Source organism: Branchiostoma floridae, chromosome 17 (assembly GCF_000003815.2).
Source record: "Branchiostoma floridae strain S238N-H82 chromosome 17, Bfl_VNyyK, whole genome shotgun sequence".
Lineage (NCBI taxonomy): Eukaryota > Metazoa > Chordata > Leptocardii > Amphioxiformes > Branchiostomatidae > Branchiostoma > Branchiostoma floridae.
The window spans coordinates 9,201,687-9,221,845 of record NC_049995.1 but is presented as its reverse complement, the minus strand read 5'-3'; the positions used below and the strand labels follow the sequence as shown (position 1 = coordinate 9,221,845).

General features: G+C 41.7%; 2 protein-coding genes and 1 non-coding gene across 8 annotated transcripts in view; 1 reads left to right on the top strand and 2 right to left on the bottom strand.

The window, feature by feature from the left end:
• Nucleotides 1–837: 837 nt before the first annotated feature.
• On the bottom strand, nt 838–1,779 carry LOC118404109. Its single transcript, XM_035803090.1, has 3 exons — nt 1,596–1,779; nt 1,041–1,193; nt 838–926 (listed from the first exon to the last, which is right to left on the bottom strand). The coding sequence occupies exons 1-3, from the start codon at nt 1,698–1,700 to the stop codon at nt 867–869; spliced, it is 318 nt and encodes a 105-aa protein (XP_035658983.1). The 5' UTR covers nt 1,701–1,779; the 3' UTR covers nt 838–866.
• A 4,884-nt stretch (nt 1,780–6,663) lies between these two features.
• Trnastop-uca lies at nt 6,664–6,750 on the top strand. The gene has a single exon. It is a non-coding gene; the product is annotated as a tRNA-Sec (tRNA).
• Nucleotides 6,751–9,091: 2,341 nt separating this feature from the next.
• The window catches only part of LOC118404149 (PHD finger protein 3-like), a 33,512-nt gene continuing 22,444 nt past the window's right edge, over nt 9,092–20,159 (bottom strand). For 4 of the 6 annotated variants that reach the window (XM_035803164.1, XM_035803163.1, XM_035803165.1 and 1 more), the window contains 8 exons: nt 19,879–19,917; nt 19,087–19,234; nt 17,586–17,675; nt 17,114–17,309; nt 15,397–15,647; nt 13,906–13,938; nt 12,518–12,639; nt 9,092–11,459 (listed from right to left, as the gene is read on the bottom strand). In XM_035803164.1, coding sequence (XP_035659057.1) covers nt 9,842–11,459; nt 12,518–12,639; nt 13,906–13,938; nt 15,397–15,647; nt 17,114–17,309; nt 17,586–17,675; nt 19,087–19,234; nt 19,879–19,917 — 2,497 coding nt within the window. In that variant the 3' untranslated portion in view covers nt 9,092–9,841. The remainder of the gene's footprint in view (nt 11,460–12,517; nt 12,640–13,905; nt 13,939–15,396; nt 15,648–17,113; nt 17,310–17,585; nt 17,676–19,086; nt 19,235–19,878; nt 19,918–20,159) is intronic. The other 2 variants (XM_035803166.1, XM_035803167.1) reach the window with 2 other exon arrangements.

The window sequence follows — 20,159 nt, the reverse complement described above, 5'->3', positions numbered from 1 at the left end:
GGCGATATCACCCTCCGGTCCTCTATGAAATCACAGCTTCGAACTCCACATAGAACGGCCGGTCAAAGGTCAGCGGGATGCGGGCAATGTTCCAGACGTCTGATTGGTTGCCGCTCATCGTCCATGTCGGATGCCGTGTGACCTTGAAGAAATACATTTTGTCATCGTGAGTCGTCAATGTGCTGAAACTGAAAAATTAACCCAGATTCATATACTTCAAAATTTAACACATTCAAAAGATGAGTAACAACTAAGCATAATAACAGCAATGTCATAATTAATATGGATAAATTTGTGTTTTCAATTGAATGTAGTTTCACTGTTAAGCTGTGTATGTGCAAGGTCAAATGTGATGGGTCCTAACAGTAGACAGTCATTTTATAGACCTTGCTAAAAACATGCCCAGGCGTGTTTCTTTATGTGTCAGGGCCTTCAACTTTGACATATTACCCACAATGCATTACACTGGGCATGAATATTTCAAACCTTGAACCGGCTTATTCAGGTAGTGTATAAGTGTATAAGTGTATAAGTCCAGCGGCTAATGGGAGACCATCACGGCCAGATCACCCCCAGGCAGCTTCTCCAGCTCGCTGCTGATAGGCGGAACTGGAGAAGGCTTGCAGTCGCCTGCGCTGCAGCCGAACGATGATGATGGTGATGATGTATAAGAAGGTCACTTTTTCATCATCGGCTAAACACATGATTTATGCTAAATGAGTAATAATTTCTGTTTGTATATCAAAAACGTACTTGTTCAGTATAGACGTAGACATTGAGTCTTCCCAAATCATCGCCGTACATGTGGTAGTGGAACTCCAAACACAGATCGCCGCTAGGCGGCGCTGCAGGGCACTGTGGTGACGTCAGCCTGGCTCTCTCTTGCTCCCTCCTCGGAAGGGACGCCTCCGTGTAGATGTATCGTCCTTTTTATAAAGGAAAATACAACATTTAATTTTGAGAAAAAACTTCAAGATTTAGAAGAACAGTTTCGGTATATGCACCGATCTTTCCTTTTTAAATCCGGATCCCTCTGTTACCTTTGTCAGGTGCAGTATAGGTGTGATCGCTAGGTGGCCCTGTGTACAAGGATGGCGTCGGACCGTATTGGTGCGTCCAGTCAAAATCGTCATCCTGGCTCTGGGTGTATCCGCAAAGATCGGCCCCTTCAAAGTTACAGCTGCAGGGCGTTTCTGTAACAAGAAATGTTTGTCTTATAAATTGTAAACATCAAATGTCATAAGTTGTAGATCGACAACACTTATGATCCCACTTCTTCCGGTCCAAGCAGATACGGTCAATGACCTGGACAAGACGGCTGTCACCATGGTTACCATTAATGTAGCGGAGACCATGTGGTGTCCGATTACATGTATACACTATGTAGCAAGTGGCAGGACAGAATTGTAGTGGTTGCTTACCATAAATATGAATGGGTTAGAGTAGGAAGAAACAGAGCTGTAGTTAGAGTTTGCATAGTATGTGAAGGTAGATAATTTGTATTAGCTGGCAAATGTGATTTGCTTGAAATGTTTCCTGTCTATATATTGATATTTTTATACATATCATAAACTAGTCTAAGAATGTGAACTTACCCTTGGTTGTCTCAAACGTGACTTCGCAGATGCAGATCGCTGAAGATCCCAGAATCTTCCAGAAGCGACCACGTGACCGGATACTCCAGAGGTGATACGCCACATCTTCACTCGAGGTGACCACCACGTGACCGGCGCCGGACCAATCAGCACCCGGGTCCTGCTTAGATAGGACCGTCACCGAGGTACTAGTAGAACCTGATGACAAAAGTAAAACGAAGACAATTATAGATTAAGTACAAGATAAAACAGCTGAAAGATAATTAGTTGCTATTGAACATTTAGATCATCCACGCGAAAGGAAATGTATCATAAAAGCAGCATTTGACGATCTGAAACCTCTATGAAAGATAAGGAGCCTTGCATCTTAATATCGTACACATATATTGAATTTCTGTTGTTATAATTTGTATTATTTTGATCTGGACTACAGGGACAAAAGTGATGTATCGCAAATGGAGCTCTTAATAAACCAAATCAAACCAAACATTAAAAGGCCATTTTTGTATAATACTATGTTTTGTGTTTCTTATATAACAGATGGCTACACACTGCATGTTTCTACAAGAAACATTTTAAGAAAAGTGTACACTTTTAGACATATGACTCGGCAACACAGGAATGTGTTTTAACACCACAGAATACTCGAACGCGCGCGCGCACGCGCGCGCACACACACAAACACAATACAATCACGTTCATACACAAACACGCGCGGGGGTGAAGGTACAATCACGGACACATGAACGGTACGAAGAAAAACAAAATGTTAACGTTACATTACCTTCACTATCCCACTGACAAGTCCGGATCCCCACACGAGTGATAGCCAGTGCGTGAGGGAAAGCGTACTCGGCATGGAATGGTCTTTCCTCCACCGCCCAGCACGTCTCCTGCACGCCGTCTATGGTGTCTGCGGCGCTGCCCCGAACAGTCATCCCCAAACCGTCCTGTAGGACCGGCCGTTCTGCATCTTTACCGCCGGTACGGACTGTAAGAATACACAGAAACTAATGTTTAACATTTGTCATCACGACAATGAATTCAGCACCAAGGACAGCATTGAAAGGATAACAATAGTGCAAAGTAAAAGGGCCATAGGACTGGCGTTTCTCTGTCCGTACCGCCAGTATTGACTGTAGAAATACATGGACACGAATACTTAAACATATTCTATCACAACAATGTATTCAGCACTAAGGACAGTGTTAGCAGAAAGGGTACCCACATTGCAAAGAATACGAACGGTCTTTTCCCCATCTTTACCACCCATACGATGTAAACGGGAACGGATGTTTAACTATTACATTACTGTAACAGTGCAACAATAGTGTTAGCAGAAAGGTGCAACAATCGCCGATAAAGTAGAATCATAAAACCCGTCTTTCACTGCCCTTGTCGTAAGTAAGGACCAAAGGGTATTAACGAGGATTTAGACATGATATACTATAACAGTGCCGTCAGCACCAATAACACAGTGTCAGCAGAGAGGGCAAAAACTATGCGCGAAGACTAGGGGCCATAGGACCGATTGTTCCTCTCCTTTACCGCCAGTACGAACTGTAGGATATAAATGGGAACGAAGGTCATTCACCTCAACAATTAATTCAGCACTGAGGGGAGAAAGGGCGGCAATAGTGCAAAGAATAAAGGCCATAGAAGGGGGATCTCTCTGTCTTCCCTGCCAGTAAGGTATTTCGGTTTGCTAAATTGGCATTTTGACCTTCCATTGCTCTCATTAATGAATTAAGAAAGATTTAAGCCGTAACGAATATTGAAAGATGGTCATACAAGAATTCTAAATCAGATTTTGGGGGGCCAAATTGATAACGTCATCAGGTTTTATTGTCCCTAATATAATTTTTTCTATGACAAAATACAGCACCTTGGTACATACCACTGCAATTAAACTATGTTTTTCATGTGCATAATGATGAAGGCTACAAACGCACTGTTGCGCAAACTGATATCTACTAACAATCTGTAGTTATAAAGAATTAATTGTTTTTAATTAGATGAAAACAGACATTTTCTAATTACTACAGATCATTAGTAGATATCAATTTGCGCAACCGTGCGTTTGTAGCTTTCATCATTATGCAACGAAAAACGAAGTTTCATTGCAGTGGTATGTACCATAGTGCTGTATTTTGTCATAGAAAAAAATAATATATTAGGGGCAATAAAAATGATGACGTCATCAATTTGGCCTCCCAAAAATCAGATTTAGAATTCTTGAATGCCCATCTATCAACATTCCTTACGGCTCCATTCTTTCTTAATTCATTCATAAGAAAACAGTGGAAGGTCAAAATGCCAATTTAGCCAACCGAAATACCTTAATGTAGGATAAAAACATGCATTTGAACATCGTTTACCACAACGGTGCGTTTAGGACCAAGGACAGTGTTAACAGAAAATGCGACAACAGTGCAAAGGAGTAGAGCCATAATATAGAATACGGCCTCAGCACATATAAAGAGTAATTGGCGACATAAGTGTCATCATATACTGTATAAAACATTTCAAGAGGAGGTAAAAGAAAATAAAAACGTGGTGCATTGATATACAATAAGGTTTGAACAAAAAGTGGAGAGCAAGCAACAGAAAAAACTGGGGCCGTACTGTTCATACCTATTGACATCTAGGAGCTGGTATGATTTTTTGTTCCGCTAGATGGCGTTTGTGATATGCTAATGATCCCGAGAATGCAATGACGTTGCACTTTTGAAGCACTGTCCCACAACTCCCTGGGGGCTCTGGGCAATCCGTCTGACTGCATTTGTTTGTACTTCTCAATAAAGTCAAAGCCTACCATCAAAAATAACTAGTCAACTATCAACAATAACTAGTCAACGTAACTATCAACAATAACTAGAAGACTATTGACCGACAGTTTACCTCATTTGCAATATGTTATCAGGCATGTACTGTACTTTTTGTCTTTCAATTACAAAGGCATATCATTCATCGTGGTTTCTCTTCAACGTTTGTTTGTTTGGTCACCGTTGCATCGGAATTTCGTCTGCAGCATACGATGTATTTTCCAACGCAGCATTTGAAATCCATATACAGACGTAAACGACCGCGTATAATATACATTTCGTCAAAGGTTTCGCGTATGAGCTAATGCTTTTCAGATAGCGCACTTATCCACGGTTGGGTTGACAACAAACTTCAAGGTGTGGTTTATTTTACCGTTGCCACGTAGCACGGTAAACGGCACACATTTGAATACCCGCACACCTGTTGAACGTTCGTACCGTCATTGTCATACCTGTTGCCCCATACCTTAATTACAGGTGTGGTAAGTACGTCGTAAACAATTGCTCATACGTGATACAATAGAAAGGTGACCGCCCTTATAAAATATTTAGACCGCTTTTATGTGTATCTTTCTGGTAGCTACAGTAACCTAGACTCCGTGTGACCATCAATTCGTCCAATAATCTACACATCATTACTCCCTTTGTACGCCCCTCCCCACCGTTTTCGCTGTCTCATCTTTTTCTACAATGCGTTACAGTAAAATTTCATATTCCCTGGCAATATTTTTTTTTTACGTCTACAGAAATTTTGACATCATGTCAATAGTTTCTTTTAACTAGTTTTCATAAAAACTAATAATATACTGCTAAATGGAATTTTTTACCGAGCTTTGTAAAGTTGCAAAAGCGTTGTCTACACCACAGTAATTTTGAACGATGTTTAGTCATTCGTGTAAAATACGTCTGGCCAATATGTGAGAATATAACCTAGTAGTCTTCGCTACCCAATGTTGTCCAACTTCATTTGTGTCTCATTCAAAAATCCATTCTCTAAAGAAATGAAGAATAACTTAACTAAGATCCCTATTTGCCTGTCCCCAGCAAAAAAAAAAAACAGACAACAAACTCGACTTACTCGTAACAAAAACTTCCCTGTGCATATCATGTCATATCTTATCATATCAGCATGGCTTGATATACAGAATTCGACACTAGTACATATTTCGTTCTATTCTTTTTTAAATCGCACCATCGCTACAAATTGTCTTTTACCGCTGTTGATTTGCAGAGTACTTTGAACACTTATGGGGAAAATTTGCTGAGTCTATGTCTTTGAGGTGGACAGTACTAGAATCAGAAAGGATCAAGTAAAAGACAATAGGTCAACCTTGGACAATTCTTCACCACAGACCTCGGTATAAATGCACGCTCGTACAGGCAAGGCCATGCATTGTTCATTGTGGAAGACCTAACATTTCTTCACGTGGCATGGGTAAGCTTAAGACATCTAGCTCTAGCTTTGTCCTCGCTTTTCAAGTTAAATTACGTTTTGAACCAACAGGACTAGTATATTGGGTAGCGCTACATCACTATATATGTAGAATGTTCCATTTTAGGAACGCATAATGCAAAGTTTACTCTGGCCGCCATTGGTCCCTCCCACACTTCTTAACACAGGACTACAGGGGAATTACCTGAAATGCCACATGTACATTGTGGGCATAAAAATGGAACGTAGTATCAAAGATATCCACTGTGTCTGCAGCACGGTATTGCAAGACGTTCGCATTGTGGAAGAGATCAAATTTCTTCCCATGGGCAAGACAATTGGCTCTAGCTTTGTCCACGCTTTTCAAACATAACGTATGTTACAAACTTACTTACAAACGGGACGATATTGGGTTGCGCTACATTACTATCTAGAATACCATACCATTCTTAAGAACGTATGATAAAAATTTTCTCCGGATGCCATGGCTCCCTCGAGTATGTGTATCTCGACTTCCATTTGCTTCAGTTTTTTTGCTTTTGAAATCCGCAAATCACGCATGAATTATGTTAATACCGTTTGAAGTAGCCGAACTTTTCCACTCATTTTTGTGAAATTAGAAGCTACATGTCAACATGAAATTGGTGTTTCATAGGGAAATATCATTAAAGTGCCCCTATTTGAAATATGAAGTCCCCAAGAAGTAACAACAAATATTTTACTAGATCAATGTTATTTGCAGTCTGCACCACAAACAAAATGTTACAATATTTTGTGGGGTATATATTCATGACGTGAATAGAAGTTTGTTGTCCAGATGAACCTCGGTGGTCCGGGGTGCAGGCTTCAAACCTGTAGCCGACTAGCGTCGGAGCGGTTCAATTCCGCCTTCCGGGCGCCACTCTTTTAGATAACTCAACATTGTTTCTCAGCCATATTTCTGGACAACTTCAACTTTCAGACTCGGCTCTACCAGACTGAATACGCTGGCTACTATAAATTTTTGGCAACTTGGTATGGACTATCGTGGCATGATTATTAACTCCTACCCAGTCAAATTACTACCGGGTGCCAAAGTTAACCCGCGGGCGGCGAAAATCGCCTTTTGTCCCGAAGAGAGCAAGGCCAACCCACGGTAGACTGGATATCAGATTATGCTAGTCACATTTCCAAACCGGGGCCCCGTCGGGATGTTTACGAAAACTAAAAATGGTTATCAAAGAATATACACAAATTATGCTCATGACCATTTTTTCCATGTTCTAATTCTCTATTTTGTTGTATTTTACATGTACACGTACGGTATATTGTACTTTTCGTTCCCGAAAAAATGCCCGACCGGGCCCGGTTTGGAAATGTGGCCCGGTAACAAAAGCATCTTTCAATAGAAAACTTCTATCTTACCTGCCGGGCATCGCTGAGACAAAGCTACGGTCGCCAGCAGCAGCAGGCCCGCCAGGACCGCCCAGGGCCTCCCGGTCCACGGCATCGTACGAGGAACTTCCCCCACAACGTGCAGCGAAATCACCCCTCGAATATCTTCAGTCGCCGATGTCGATTCCAGTCCGCAAAAAAAGCTTAAAATAAAGCTTAGCAGGAAACGTTTACGAAACAAACGTCTTCTCTAAAGGGCTATTCAGTGGTCAATCAAATAGCACTACAAGACACATTCGGGCCGAAAAAGTACAAAGTTAGGCAAAAACGCGTGCGATGCTATTCACTATTTTTCTCAAACGGGCTATTCAGTAGTCAACTCAATAGCAGCAAGAAAAGAACTGCTATCCTTGGTGGACAGGCCACCTATAGGAAATTTAAACTAGCTGATCAGTATGTCCCTGGATGTATGATGTGCGCGCTTGCGAATACAAGACCGTCTACCTCAATACCAGTGGGCCAACAAGACTGGTGCATAGGCACGTGCCCGCCGTCTGATAGATTGCACAGTTGAGTTGCTATCAGTGCCGCCCATCTTATAATATCATAATAGGCCATTTCAAAACCACTTTGCGAAATGAGAACTGTTCACATACATTCATACCTATTGATGTAGTACTAACCGTTACATAGCATCCAAGTCAACATCACAAGTAGTGACGCACATGCAGTTGTTGCTAAGCACCTCACTGGAACTTCTCAAGCAAAGACATTTAAATGTTGGGGTTTTAACCTTCAGCGTACTAAGGTAACCATTTGATACTAAATTTGTATTGGTCATGGGGTTAGATAGCAAAGACTTAATTTTGTGTAAGATGTTTGGTCAAAACGCATGAATGTTTGTAATGGGTACGTTGCTAAAATGACAATTAAATCGTACATTTACGTCTACATACAGGTATCAATATACTAGTCCGTTATGTGTCTCATTTCTTCTTTAAATGTTCTCAACACGTGTAAAACTTGACACTTTTGCTAATTGCTTTCTGGAGTTGATGTATTTTTGCGTGCAAAATAGTTGTTTTCCCCTCACAGTGGCGATACCTTGACCTGACAATAGTAGGGCGTTCCTAGACCAGTCTTGCGGAAACGCAACAGTTGGTGCCTGTGGCTATATAGATCTACCATGGAAACCAACTAGGGCGGCAAACTCTTAATCCAGATCCACGGTGAGGAATGTATAGTATCAAACTTCCCGTTTGACTCCCTTAGCCGGCTACACTCCTTGGCCAGCTTTGATACTATCTTATGGCACCGTAGGATCTGCTTGGAGATTAGCAAACTCTCCCTGCATGTATATGACTCTAATCTCCAAGCAGATCCTACGGTGCCTACGGGAAGTTTGATACTATACATTACGCACCGTGAATCTGGTTGGAGATTATATAACTCCTCCCCCGAGTGCTTGTCCAAGGTCCTCGGGAAGACCTGCCTTGGCTGCCGAACAGATTCTCTACTGGCCCTGGCTAAAAGTCTGGTATCCAGGGTAATGTAGATCCCACAGTTTATAGAACCCCCCACAAAAATAAACATGGGCTCTAAACATGGAAAACAAATTTTCTTTGAGGAATTGAATATTTTGGCAGTTTTTTGGGTTGCCGTGAGCAGGACAGACATTACATTTGTTTAATTAATTTTTAAAAAAAAATTACATTTCTACATCTTGAGGTTTTCATCACCCCCGCGAGAAATTGGAATGATCGTCCGTTGGCTTTATGAAGCCAAAAGTGACACACCTATACTCCACCATTTTCTATTGTCTGCATTTTTCTTACAGTTGAATACACAGTAATAACAAATATCTACAAGTGATATTTTATCACCCACAGAAAGAATATCATTTTACAAAACGATTCTTAAAAAAAATTATAACTTCTAGAAATGGATTTGTACAACACTGGAAACCGTGAGTTTGAAAATGATTTTATATTCTACATTTATAGCTGTAAAAAGAAATAAGTTTGAATACAGGCTATTTCTACATATACTTCAGTACCGAACAAAGTGCATCTAGTGACGGTTTTTAACCAAGCATAACTGTTTGTCTAAAAATTGTTGGGCTCAGGAAGAGAAGAATTGTGTCTCTATGCAAACTAATACTTTCTTGTGACTATTTAAAGGCTGATGCAGCCATACTGCCCAACATTGACGCTTAACCGCTGACATCACAAACTAAAAACTACAAAATCCAGACTATCTGACATTCTATATTGAATTTCGGAGAGCACAACATACAGGAGTTGTGCGTAGTAATATACTACAGGGAATTGGTCCAAGTAATACTACGCTATACTTCTCTGTCACAACAATGCTCGAAAACACTTGTGCAACCAAATTACATCTCATTCAAAGACTTTGTCATGAACTGTTGTACAGAAACTCTTGAACGAAAGAGTGACAAAAATGGCCCCCACACCCAATTGTTCCACGAATATATTTCTGTAACATTTACTTTTCCCAACACGTGTTTACGTATAGTCCGTAACAATGGTTTGTTGATGTGTGTTGTCAACAGAGCTGAAGGTATTGGCACAATATAAACATAGTCTGTGTTTCTATCTTCTTCTGTGGCTGTCTTGCCACTGACCACCTCTGCCTTTGTCGCGGGAGTTACGATCCTGCCTCCACCTACTATCCCTGTCCCTGTCCCTGTCTCTATCTCTGTCCCTCTCTCTATCCCGCCCCCAGCCGTGCTCGCGGGATCCCCTACGATCGTCCCTGTGATCGTCGCGGCGGTCTTCCCGGCGACTGTCTCTCCGATCGTCCCTGCGATCGTGCCACCTGTCCCTGTGGTGGCGGTCCTCCCCGGAATCTCGCCGTACCTGCCTGCCGTGTTCGTTATACTCAAACCTCTGCACGTTTCTCGGATCATACCCAGGGTACGGACCGGATGGCTGCCGGCTGTCACCATGGTGATGGCCGTGCTCGCGACTAGAATCATCCGAACGTCTCTCGCCAACAGCAGGTGAAGGCTGTCCCGTGGGTCGTACTTGACCCTCAGCGGCGCCCTGTGGAGGCATATACTGCTGCCCAGCTTGAGCTGCGCTCTGATTGGCTGTCCATGTTCCACCCAAGCTTCCTATTGGTTGAGGCGCACCTGGTTGGCCAATGGGAGCTTGTGTGGCTTGTCCAGGAGCCTGCTGAAAACCTGTGCTTGGTATCTGTGACATCTGGGGAAGGTATCCAGACACACCCGCCTGTTGAACGTGTGCTTGCTGCACCAATGGTTGCTGAGCGACCGACGTCGTTGGAGGCACCTGACTCGTCTGTTTCACGATGGAACTCACCTTCTGCAGGAGTTCGGAAATGTTCGCTGGGATCTCGAAGGATGCGCTCGAACTCGCGCTCGCGGATCCACCGCTCGTTAGCTTCGATGCTGCCTCTGATACCTTCTCCTGGGGGAGGGATGTCGTCGCTTTTTCTTCCACCTTTTCTGGTGCCACACTTAAAGATGCTGATGGGGTCCCTACTGCAGTACTTACATCAGACCCTCCGAGGCCTGGAATATTCACCGGCGGAGTCAGATCTCCGCCAAGTCCTGGAATCATGGGAAGCTCGGGACTGTCGCTCCCCTCTATTTTATCTGTCTTTTTCTCAGTGCCAGTCTTTTTCTCCGCCGCATCAGTCTTAACACCTGAAGCTGTGACTGAAGAAACCGCTTGCGTCGAAGCGACAGTTGTCTGAACTTGAGAAACAACGACTCCTACGTTTTCTCCGACAGTTGAGACTGTTTTTGCATCCCCAGTGGAAAACTCTACCACGGGACTACCAGTGGCACTGTTAGGTCCACTGCAGATGCTCTCCAAGTTCTTCTGTTGCTCAAGAAGGAGTTTCTTTTGCTCCTCAACTTGTTTAGTCAGCTGAATTAACAGCCTCTGTTGCTCAGAGAGGGTGGGGTTGTCCCCAAGCGGAGTCATAAGAATGTTATCTAAGGAAGGCTCTGATTGGCTGGCGCTGGCTTCGTTAGAGTCTGACTGACCAATGCCGACCTCTAACACACTGTCGGAGTCGGAGTCCTGTTGTGCTGGAGGGGACTGGGGTGGGGGGGAATCGACGCCCTCTTCGACAGGGAGGAAGTCTTCGTCCCCGGGGTCGTAGGGCTGTTCTTCCTCCTCCTCCTGGGCAGCCTGCCCCGGGGAGTAGGGCATCTCTTCCATCTCATCCTGGCTCGTTCTGTTGGGAAAACAAACAAACAAACAAACATTAGGCCACAGCAAGTAAATTTTATGGATGACATCAGCGAGGTCACAAATTTTTGCCTAAATTTGAAAAAAACGAGAAAAAAATTTTCCCTATGGAGATGGTGAACAATGATGAGAAAGTACCAAAATTGGAAGATATGTTCTGTGGTAGCCTTGATTGTACTTGTAGAAGTGACAGTAGTGAGGTACATGTATCCATGACTGTAGTTGAAAAAGTGAAGCCAGTTTAATAGTAAAGTGGCACCAATATGTGGTAGTCATGAGTGTAGTTGTCAACTTGGTAAGTGATACAAGTCCACTCCACTATTGTCACTTTGTGTGCCTCTTGAGAACAGTTGGCTGTGATACTGTGTTTAGTCCCTTCAATTCTTGTTACAATGTTTATGATGTCTATTTCAAAATCGAATGTTTAAGCATATCAGCAAACTCAATCCCAGAACCTCTGGGATACTGTTCAGTCACAGGATGCAATGCCATGTAAGTTTAAGAGGTTCTGAGTAGGGGTGGGTACCGGTACAGAAAATTCAGGTCCAGGTCCGGTTCAGGTCCTGAGGATCAGGTCCAGGTCCGGACCTGAACCTGGACCTGATGCAGTATGACTCATACCAATGGTCCATTTCACTGCAAAGAAATCTGTTTGGTGGAGTATTAGACTTAAACTGGCGTTTCAAAATCCTACAATGCTAACTGCACCTGTACGATTGGCTGTAAAACATGGTAGAAATTACTATAAACTCTACTCTACTTCACTCTTGCTATTTTTTTTCCACCCGCAAGTGCCAAAACGTGTGATTGCCTGATAAAATAATCTGTTAATTTTCTAATCGGTCCAACATCTAGTCCAGCTAATTTTTTCAGGTCCAGTTTTTCTGGACCGGTCCAATAAGAAAAAACGGTTTTGTACCGGTACGCTGTACCGATACCCAGCCCTAGTTCTGAGAGATACATGTAGAAAAATGAATAAAAATCCTTGATCACAATATGTCTTACAGACATGCACCAATGTATATGGATAGTTCAGTAATATACCTTGCTATCAGCGCAGAAGGGTCAACGTTTGCATACTGCTTGACGATTGGATCGCTGATCTCGTGTTCTGGGATCGTGTACACTTTCTTTGCTGGGACTGGTGTTGCAGCCTCACTCTTTCTCTGTAGTCATAGGAAAGATGACACATCAGATGAGTCTTCAAAGTTAACACAATTCTTTTAAACTATCCCAGGGTTGGACAAGATTTCCAAAAATTCAATGGACAGTTCCATGGCCTTTCAACTTCCCTAAACTCTTCACTGGACCCAATTTGAATAGCACATTTCATAATATACATTTTACATGCAGCCAGAAGATACTCTTTTTTTTCTATTTTTCACTTTAATCTAAAGCATGAAAGAATGTTTCAACTACAAGACCAGACAGGCCACTTGGAGCGCGATTCAGACTAGAATACAAAAATCTAGTACCCAAATGGCACTGGCCCAATCAGCACAGTACAGGACAACATTGTCTAATCGAGCACTTTAACTGTCCCAGGGGATTTGGGCCAATAGACTTGTCCAACCCTGTGTCATGAGTAATTAACTGATCCTATAGCCCGCCCCCCCCCCCCCATTCACATCTAAACATAAAAATGCAAAATCCTTAAAATACAAACGGTTGACGAACATGCAACCGCTCTATCATCATTGGCTATACTGTTAAATGCCATTCTCTCATTGGTGGATACACTGATTGTAATGGTCACTATCTGTACATTTGAACATGCCATTAACTTTTAAACCTTGGAAACAAGTAACAAAGCTGAAAAACTGAAGAGAATCCGAATATCAAAATGGTTAAAAACCAAACACCTAATTTCAACTATAGAATCCATGGCTTTGGAACTAGAACCAATGAGAACAGTCCTAAACACATGCTTTGGAACAGTGTGCATCATTTTCGAGAGAATAAGAATAATTGTAACTTCTGCAACACTGAAAAAAAAACAAAGGCTTAAAAAAGTAAGAACAAAAATGGTAACCAAATGAGAGTACATTTGTACATCAATGTTTCTCGTTACCGAAAAATGTTAGATTACAGCTAGTCATAAATTTTTCAACCTAAAACATAGCTGTCTTCAATGATTCTGAATGGAATATACAATTTTGTAGGAATACAATTCTCACATCATTGATCCTGAAGAGGGTGCAATTGACAGTGGAAAATTTGATCATAAAATTTGGTCTTGTACAAAATGTAAACCTTTGTGTTTGAAGAAAATTTAGCATTGTACTATGATAGCTACAACACAGATGAGCTTCCAAGGTAATTAAGAATTTTAGTAACTTTTTATGTATCAGAAAATATGTTGTATAATTCTTTCTATGAATCTCAATTCCAGTTCAGGTTCACAGAAGGCAGCTGAAACTCGCAAGTTTTACCTTAGGTTCTTCCTTCTTTTGTTCCACTTGTGGCTTTGAAATTTACAAACATCAAGAATAAAACATCTTTCATACTAATTAAGATCTAACAATCTTACGCTGCTAGGAAATACTAAATAAGAGTACATTTATAGCCAAAAACATACAATTTAACCAGGGCTCTAGCCAGCTCGAAATTTTTTTTCGTCAGCCAATTCCCATTGTCGCGAACACACTATTCCATGAGTGAGAGCAAGGAGGTTATATGTGATATTAGAGAGACTGAAGTGAGACCTTGAAAAACTTTTTTAATGAGATTATCCTATGCAAAAGGACGCCGACACACATTGTCAACAATCATAACAATAGCAAAACAAACAGTGTGTGGCTTTTACATCCATGGACGGCGTCCCCAAGCCGCCTGTAGCTTCCACCAAGGATTTTTGTCCGTCAAGGTTGACGGATTGGTTTTAAAATTTTTCTGTCACACGCAGAAAATTTCCGTCAATTGACGGAAAAACGGACGCTAGCTAGAGCCCTGAATTTTACTCTTCTGTATAATTCTTACATGTCATTCCATACCTCTCACAAAGGCAATGTCATATAGTTCATGTTATCTGTAGCATGCAAGTAACAATACACAAACACTAATGGAACCTATAATCCCAAAACCTTTAGGTTACTATTGCTATAATTTCTTCAAATCATCTATCATGCCAAAAACAATCCGATAGACATTTTCATAAGATTTTGTCAAGATATTGATTGTCAATGAATCAAAAAGATATCATCTCATTTTGTAATTCTTCCCTATGGTTTATACATGTATAATATACATTGGGGAAGCTAAACTGGGCTGAGGTTTCCACTTTTGTGGGCGTGTCCTCAAATCAGCTGTCAGCCAATCAGAGATTTGGCTTTACCTAAAGAAAACATAAAGGTGGTTCTTTGATTGGCTGATAGCTGGCTAGAGGCCACGTCCATAAAAGTAGAAACCTCAGCCCAGTTTAGCAAAGCCTCCCAATGTATTATGTATAGGGGTGGGTAACAGTATACAAGAGATTCAGGTACAGGTACCGTCTAGGTCTATTAGACCTGAACCTGGACCTAATTGTCTTTGAAAACTTGTGAATGGGCAATATTCAAAACAATGGTCTATTTTGCTACAAATCTATCTGTTTGATGAAGTATCCAACTTCTACTGGCATCCTATCTTCATGTTAATAACACCAATGCCTCTGTTAACTAAGAGCAAGTTTGATTGTAGAAACTTGGTACAAATGACTATCAACTTTCCTCTGCCCCAAAACACTTGAATTCCTGCAGCTATATAATTTTCTGATTTTCTAATAGGTCTAAAATCCGGTCTTCTGATTTTTCCTGTCGATTTTTTCCAGTTTTGTACCAGTACTCACCCCTAATTATGTATAGGCTGCAGACAAGGCTCCATGTAGGAGAATGCATTGTATACGGCATGCTTACTGTAAAATTCAAGATGGGAAAAACAACTACCTTTCTCTCATGCTCGCGCTCATGGTGTCTGTGGCGATGATGATGATGATGATGGTGTCGATGTTTACTCCCGGACGCCAGCGAGGGCGACGTGGCGGACGGAGGTGTCCCCGAGATCTCGCTGAAGCGCCGGTGCTTGGGACTCGACGCGTGGAGCGGCGTGGACTCGGAACTAGAACTTGCCGACCGCTTTGCCGAGCGGTTACGAATGATGAGACCGAGGAGCATGTGCGGTCTAGGTTCCTCAAGACCTGGACACATAGAAGAAATCATTAGATATACAACACCTAAAATTTCTAGCTACATTTTGTAAATGTTCTTTTTTCTAACCAAACGTATTAACTAGGGTTGGGTACCTCTACAAAACCCTCTTTTTTTTCTTGGACCAGTTCTGACAAAAATCAGTGGACCAGACATTGGACCATTGTTTTGATGATTACCAATTCACAAGTTTTCACAGACAATTAGGTCCAGGTTCAGATCGGGACCTAGACCTGATCCTCTGGACCTGAACCATACCTGTACCTGAATTGTCTGTACTGGTACCCACCGCTAGTATTAACAATTTTTGTCCTACTTAGTTGGTACCTTGGAGACCTGGACATCTCGATTAGGGCTGCACCCTTCTTTCAGAAGGGGCATAAATGCAAGTCCTTCAAGGAGGTGCCTCAAGCACAATGTCATAAAGGTGAAGGGCTAGCAACCACTACGTAAAAATAATACCCTGCTGCTGAAACAGCAAGGAGTACTAGGCACTAGGGATGGCCACCGGTACAGAAAATTCAGGTCCAGTTCCAGTTCAGGTCCAGAGGATCATGTTCAGGTCCGGACCTGAATCTGGACCTCGTTATCTGTGAAAACTTGTGAATGGGTGATACTCAAATCAATGGTCCATTTCGCTTCAAAGGAATCTGTTCGAGGGAGTATCTGACTGCTACTGGCATTTTGAGATGCTATCTTCATGTAAACAACACTGATGCCTCTCTTAACTAAGGTCAAGTTTGCCAGTCACATTATCTTAGGCCAGTAAGCCCCAAAGCACGAGAACGCCTGCCGGTATAATCTGTTCATTTTCTAATTGGTCCCAAACCTGGTCCAATGATATTTTTTTAGGTCTGTTTTTTTAGGACCGGTCCAACAAGAAAAAATGGTTTTGTATCGTACCATCCCTACTGTTACCCCACGAACAAGGCACAGAAGGAATATATTCGCGGTGGTTTTGACTTCGCTGCAGTCTTTTAGCTAGGATTTTATAATAGGGAGTCCAAATTTATTGGTGAGTCGCGGTAAGTGACTATTGTAGGGGGGTCCGGGGACATCCACCTTCCATGGTGCAGAGTTTTTGGTGATTTTATGTTAAAACAGTGCATTCTAAGGTATCCCATGAGGCAAAAATACTGTTCCAGAGGTCACAGTAGAAGACCTGGTAGCATCCATGGTCAATCATAATTTCATGCTTGTCAGACAATTTTCTCCTCAGTGTAAGGGCGTCCAGGGGCATCAAATTTCTTGTTATTCTAAGAAAAGTGCGTCCAGATGACGCGTTGACGCATGCCTGGCTAAAAGCCTGCTTCGCTGTGAAGATACCACCGTGAAAACCGTAAAGATAAAATGACCACGGAAGTTTCTGCACTTATAATAACATCATGACCGTACCTGGCCCATCAAAAGGTTTGAGCTGGTAGTTTCTGCACTTATAATAACACCCTGACTGTACCTGGCCCATCAAAAGGTTTGAGCTGGTAGGGGACCTCCTCGTGCGAGGGGAGGGGGATCAGGTACATGTCCTTGACCTGGCGGGAGTTGTTCCCGACCACGCCGAATCGCTGGCGACTGTGGAAGTACGAGTAGAGCATGATGTACCCAACCTTCTCCTCATCCACTGCTGGCTGAAACCTGATGATGGAGATCTCCTGAAGGGAAGAAATGAATTATCTCAATATTTAACTTCCAAATAAGAAAGACATTCTTTTGAGTCCCCACAGAACGCACAGAAAAAATCAAAACGATCCTCCTCAGCATTCTCAAGTTATCATGTTCACAGACACTCACACACACATGCACACATAAAAACATAACCTTCTTACTGAAGGTAATTATGTATTCCGGACAATCATGAGGATTTGTAAAATACAACATATGTGTATAACATCTAACACATCATAAAGTATTAAGGAAGATTTTCATACCTTGTTTCCACTTGATTTGATCTTGTCCAGATATTCCCAAATATGGCTGTGAGAGATTCTTCCAGAAATCATTATGGTGTCAGGCAAGTCCTGAAGAAAAGGCACAAAAACATATTAGAACAAGAGTTTGGAGACCTCATACCTCCATGAAATATTCTGATTATGCAAATGACTTTTACATTTGCATAATTTATGCTTGCTTATGTACGCCTTTCACTAACACACACAGGTCACAGTGTTGACAGCCCAATCATTTACTACACGTACTAAGAAGAATTAGGACACTTTCAAATTTATTATGCAAATTAGGGACTTATTTGCATAATTGGTATCTGCTTAACTTCCGCCTGCGACAAACTACATATGTAACATGTATTTGAGCCCTATATTGGAAAACACTGTAAATATAGCTTTTCCTCATTAAGTATACAAATTAAGTCCAAATTTGCATTTCATTACGTACATCTCTGCCACAGGTACTTACATACCAAATATCATGGAAATCCATCATTCCTATGTTCCATTATGCTCCTTGGAAGATTTTGACAAAAATGTTCCTGCAGTTCCAGAGCAAGCTGCTAGGGGAACCAAACATACACTACTTCTTCCTTACATCAAAAGCTATCTGCCACCAAGAAAGCATGACCATAGCATGTCCAGGTAAAAAGATACAAAAAATTGAAGTTCTGCTGCAGTACCAAGGTCACACACCAGGGGACTCAAAATTGACCTTGACCTTCGTCTTCCCAACCCCTACCCACATACCAAATATCATCGTAGTCCATCAAGAGGTTCTCAAGTTATGATGTCCACAAATATCCGGAAACACAGGCACACACACAGACACACACAAAGACACACAGACAGACACACTCAAAACTATACCTCCATTTTTCATGGAGGTAATAAACCACCACGCATCAACTTATGATGCAAGCGAACAATTGATTGATTAATTCTTGTATCACACAAAAATTCTCAGCAGAAACATGTTTTAAAAAGTGGACATAGCAGAAAAATTACAAACCTACATATTAAGCAACACTAAACAAAGCACATAATTTTGGAACCCACTTAAAGTTCACAATATCAAACATCGCACTTGATTCAAAACAAAGAGTCAGACCATCCTTACAATACAAGTCACCAGCAAAGGTAAAAGGTAAAAAAAAAAGGGGAACAGTTCAAATAGCATTTTTGAGGCTGTAGGGGCAGTGCGTTGTTATTCACAGTGTTTACGGTACAGTATTGGAAGGTGGAGCCCATCCCTCTCTTTCCACCACCATTTACCTCTCCAATCGAAATTAGGTATCCAGTTTTACTCATGGGTGGAGTGAAGAAAGTTGTGTTAAGTGCTTTTCCCAACAACTTCCTGCCCGAAATGCCAGGAATCAAACCTGTGACGTCCAAAATTGTGTCTGCTAGCATAGCCACTGAGCCATTAAATGCCACTGCCAGTAAACAGTGAATGCTGATTTGGTGCAAAAATTCACAGTCTCACCTCTTGAATGTCTTCCATGCTGCCAGACACAGGATAAGCATGAGTAACGAACTTCGTCAGCTGTTCCATTTTGATGAACCCCTTCCAAACCGACGGCTCCTTCGACAGTGGTAACTCTGACTGAGATGGCATGGCTGAGTCAGGCGAGCTGTTAAAAAAAAAAAGGAAATTATTTTTTTTCCAAAGAACAGGAAGATTCACGATTTGAAATGCAAATGCCTAGTGTGGGGCATTGTGGGAAGCCCCTGACATATTACCCACAATGCATCACACTGCATAAGCGCACCTTAGACTGTGAACTTGCTTATTGCACTTGTGCACCTTTTTGTTTAAATAAAGAAGCACTCATGTTTGCCTGAAATCCCTTGCGAAGCAACTTAACCAAGAATTCTGCTTCAAGCATAACACACCTGGAAAGCTCTACAAAGTTTTGTCAGTAAAAGCTTTCATTCTAGAATCTATAACATCACCCTTTACCACTAACCAGACTTAGTTGTATACACCAATCCTAACTGTCCATCAATTAGCAGTTCAACCAATGACAGCATGACGATTAGCAGTTTGTCCAATGAGAGAGTAGCTGCATGTACATCAAATACTTTGCATTTATCAAGTTTTTATTTTGCATTTCTACCTTTTGAGGGAGGTTGCCTGGACTATGGGTATAGTCTTTAGTCAAAGGGTCCATACAAATTCAAACCAGGATTCCCTCCAATAACATAGATGATAAGTTTTGCCCAAAAGCATTTTTAGGTCTTCAGCGGCGATTTTTTCTTTCACCCATCTACTCACCTCTCCTCTGTGTCTGACTGCACAAGAGGTTCAGTTGGGCTAGAATAAAGCAGTTCACTGTTACTTGTGCTACGTTTTCTAAATGATTTTTTTCCTAAACCTTAAACCCAACAATTTTACCAAATATAAGAGGAATCTTTGTTTATGGTATTTCACAACAAGATGATTGTGTTAGTGTTACACTATACCACCTAACTAGCTATGCTTGGGTATTGAATTTTTCTTCAAGTTGTGCCATACAGTAGGACTATTTGAGGATTTGTTTTAAAGAAGCGTGCATG